The 4,216-nt window shown below is 42.9% G+C and overlaps 1 protein-coding gene across 1 annotated transcript; it reads right to left on the bottom strand.

The window, feature by feature from the left end:
- Nucleotides 1–2,033: 2,033 nt before the first annotated feature.
- Nucleotides 2,034–2,495, bottom strand: CCDC182 (coiled-coil domain containing 182). Its single transcript, XM_073315248.1, has one exon. The coding sequence runs from the start codon at nucleotides 2,493–2,495 to the stop codon at nucleotides 2,034–2,036; it is 462 nt and encodes a 153-aa protein (XP_073171349.1).
- Between the last annotated feature and the right edge of the window lie 1,721 nt (nucleotides 2,496–4,216).

The following is a 4,216-nucleotide window of genomic DNA, read 5'->3' as shown; positions in this document are numbered from 1 at the left end:
CCAGATGTGGCTGCATTTTACTGTTGCTGTATGTATTTATGCCCTGATCTTGCCCTGGGATTTGTGCAGAGGTCCCCACGAACATTGGGACTCTGTACAGGTACAGGGATCTGTCCAAATGAATTCGCTTATAGGACTGGAGACATAGTTTGCAATGTTGTTTGAGATTTTCCACGATGAAAGGAGACTGAATATAGGTTGTTTTATATGAGTAAGGAAAAGGATCTGATGCAGAGATAGGGCAAAAACAGGGTCATTTGGGGTTTGTTAAACAATCCCCAAGGTCAGCTGTGATCTGGAAAAGAAAGGTTTCCATTATATTTAAACCCACAAAGTTTGAGGCAGACAGCTTAAGGTCTGATTCACCTGTAACTATTAAAACTACAGGGCCTAAGTCAAAACTCTTGATTAAATCCCCCACAAACTTTGGAAGAGCTTGGATCCAGATCTGGATGTTGCAGCTAACACATATAGCTATAGACATACCAGACATTTTATTTTACAGTACCATAAAATTTCCTGTCTATAGAGCCTTCCATTTGGGGATTGTGAGGCTTAACTGAGTCTCACAACACCCCTGTGAAGGGGGATGTTTTACACATAGGGAAACTGAGGCACAGAGAAGCTAAGTAACTTGTCCAAGGTCATGCAGTAGCAGAACCAGAATCCAGATCCTCAGACTCCCAAATCTGTTCTTCAGCTACAAGACTCCCTTTCCCCTCCATCACTAATAAGAAAATATGAACTCAGAGCCTTTCTTTACATGAAAGGGTACTGGAGATGTGATGATAAATTCGGGAAACAAGGTTTTTTATTTTATAGGATACTTGGATCTAACTAGATTTGTCCAAAAGGTTTATCCCATAAAATGAGACCAGCAAATATTCTCCCTTTCCCCCACAGTCCATATGGCTTTTGCCATTCATTTGTGCATCACTGATTCCTAGCAGAGAGAGAGCTGAAGGTCAACAGGGTGAATTCCCTTTGCTGCAACACATTTCTGTGAGATGGAATCAATATCCATAAGATCAGCAGCAGCACCATCCACACTGACCGGGGGAGAGCTTGGAAACGAGTGGAGCCTGCGCAGAGTCAAAGGGGAAAAAAACTTTAGAGAGAAATAGTGTTACCAAAAAAAAATCACCATCTGTGATCTGTTCCGTTGCTGCTGCCTTTTTAAAATGTCTTTTTTCTATTTATTCTGGAATGGAGGGGGAAAATGAGCAACACTGGAGTTATTTTTGTATGTTTTATATGCTATTATGGGAGACTCAGAGGAAGAGACTGGGGCCAGACAATGATGTCTGAGACAACAAGAAGGAATAATATATAGCAGGATGGAAGGGAAGTCAGAGCTGGGGAACAGCGGTTACTTCCTGTACTAGCACCAAAGCCCCCCTCGTTCTATAGGGTTAAATTCTCTCCTCTTCTACATGCATGTGTCACTGAACTCAGTAATGCAGCATCAGTTGCTGCATACAGAGATGAGGCACAGGTACCTGGGAGTCACAGGCACGCTCCGGAGCCCAATGTCGTCACTGGGAGTATGTTTGTTGAGGTCAGTAGGCTTTAGATCAGGCACCACGTGACTCTACACAGACATCACCTCCAAAGGGGTGGATCTGATGACACAGATCACTCCTGTTTTGTGATGTCAGCAGAACACTAAATGTATAAGGCCTGATCCTTTCAGGTTCCAAATGCCCCCCCACTCTCACTAGCAGCAGTGGCAGAAATGGGAAAGGGTGCAGAGAAGGGCAACAAAATAAAGTAATGGACAGTCTTCTGTCTGAGGAGAGAGTTAAAAGATCAGGGCAATTTAGTTTAGACAGCAAACGAAGAAGTGGTATATAAAATCATGAATGGTATAAAGTCCCTCTTTTTATAGCTTGGTTTCCAAATAGTGAGGGTTTTGGCATAAGTGCTCAGCTCTTACACTTAGTATTCAAAAGATTAGTCTTGCTTGTGAGTCCAGAGCAGTTCTCGGGTACAACACAATTATTTTTCCCCTTTGTCGTTGAGGATTTATATACCTAGACATTTTTCCTCCAAAGCCTCCTCTCTAGATCAGCACATTTCTCCCGCAGTTCTTTCTCCCTCGGCAGCAAGAATGTGAGTACTTTGTTCCGTACTATGCCTCTGTCTTCTTCTTCCCTCAGCCGCTGCTCCATGTGGTTGCTTCTGGTTTCAAGTCTTGTTACCACCTCCATCATGTAGCTGAGGGTGCCCTCTATTTTACAGATCACCCCTGTGACCTCTTGCTTGAAATCCTTCATGTCCCTCTGCACGTTTTTCAGTTCTTGCCGCAGTTTTTCCATGTCTGATGCATGTTGGCTGCACATGGCCGATGCCAGCGTCGAGAGGAGGCATCTGGCTTGAGGATTATTTGTCTCCATTTTTTTACTCGTCAGCATGTCCAGGGTCATCGGAATAGTCTCTTCTTTACACAGTGCCATTGTGCTCGTCTCAAAGAATGAGTGGAACTGGTTCGCCATGTGAAGTAGCAGGGTGAAAAGCAGTTGTGATACAGTGGTACCAGGAGTGAATCCCTCAAGTGTCCTCCATCAAATTCCCAGAAGTCCTCCTCTCAGGACAATGGTGGAGGACAGATGGACCAAGGCATGGGATTGTGACCTCAGGAGTAACTCAGCCAATTGTAACACTGCTATATATACATTATCAGAGAATCACAGAAGTTACAGGCAGAATACACCTATTAGGTTCTGCAGGCCACCTCCCCACTAGTGCAGGATTGTTCTCTACAGAACCTTTTCTAGTATTTTGCCCAATTTAGTTTTAAAACACCCCAAGCAACACTGCTTCCCTAAGGATTATTTCACAGCCTAATACATCTCACTGCCAGAAATTTCCTGATACTGAGTCTAAATGTTCTTTTCTTAGTTTCATCCCATTAGGCCTAGGTATACCCCAGTGTATCACACTAAGCTATTCCTCTGTCTCATTGGTGACAAGAATAATAATAATGCTGAATTTTGCTTCTGCTTGAAAAGTCTAATCCCACAGCGATCCCCATTAAATTTAGCCCTCTTGTTACCGCATGGTTCTGAAATACATTAGAACCTCAGTTTTGCGTAAGACTTGGGTGACACCAAAAGCTTTGGTAAGCTCAAGAGAAGGTATAGTAACCTAATCTCAGATGAAAGGGACACAAAGGCATTTGGGAATGAAATGGCATTTCCTCAAATCAGAGTTCATAAAATAGGGGTTTCACCTGTATAACCTCTGAGAACATACGCATTGTGGAAGAGAACATAATAACAATGCCTAGCCATTCACGTCTTTAAAACCCAGTGACAACAGCAACTAAATGAAGACCCCAGTTCTGCAAAGGGATCTGCATGGGCCATGGGAACAACAGACTGGATTAGACCTGATACCTATCTACCCGTTATCCTGTCTCTAACAGTGGCCAGTACCAAACACTTCAGTAGGCAGATGTTGGGTAATCTGCCCACCCCGCCCCCCTCCCCCCACATACACATTAGAACTCCTCCTGAGCCACCCTATGGGTCAACCCTTATTCCTGCTTCACCTCCTATTGTTGTCAACAAGACTCCATATGGGAGCAAAGATCCTCTTGTATGGACTGGGACCTAGAAGAAAGTTCTGATTACATCAGCACCATGAAATACAATAATGGTATTAACACCACAGAGCTCTTACAGGGCCTGATCCAAAGCCCACTAAAGTCTCTGAAAAGATTCCCATTGATTTCAACAGGCTTTGGATTAGGCCCATATATAGCACTCTACATCTTCCAAGTCCTCTGCAAATAGTAACTAATATTATTTTTAATTATTAGTTTCATACGACAGGATTTGTGCGGGTATATTTGGCACTGAGCCAACCTTAACTATTTGTAAACCATGTGGGCTTTTGGTTTATTAAGATCCTAAATATAGTTCTCTGGTGACATCAGTGCCGACAGAACACTTTTTTTTCCTCCATAGATCAAAGGTGGACTTTTGTTCTCTCCATTGGGAAGAGTGATTATGCTGTAGCTCTGTCTATTTAATTTAATTTTGATTGATCCTTCAACACTCTAAGGGGAAAGTGAAGGTAGAACTCATGCCCTGGAAAACACAACTGTGCAATCAAACTTTAAAAATACACATTCACTCGACCTAAAAATATCTTGGGCCTAGTCCTTGTTTTGATCAAGAGGGGGAAAAGGAGGGTATTGAAAGAACCTTAA

This window comes from Lepidochelys kempii, chromosome 17 (assembly GCF_965140265.1).
Source record: "Lepidochelys kempii isolate rLepKem1 chromosome 17, rLepKem1.hap2, whole genome shotgun sequence".
NCBI lineage: Eukaryota > Metazoa > Chordata > Testudines > Cheloniidae > Lepidochelys > Lepidochelys kempii.
Note: the sequence above shows the minus strand (reverse complement) of the source record. Positions and strands in the feature narration are given on the sequence as shown.

Coding starts and splice junctions, on each gene's coding strand:
- CCDC182 (XM_073315248.1), bottom strand. CDS start 2,495: ATGGCGAACCAGTTCCACTCATTCTTTGAGACGAGCACAATGGCACTG.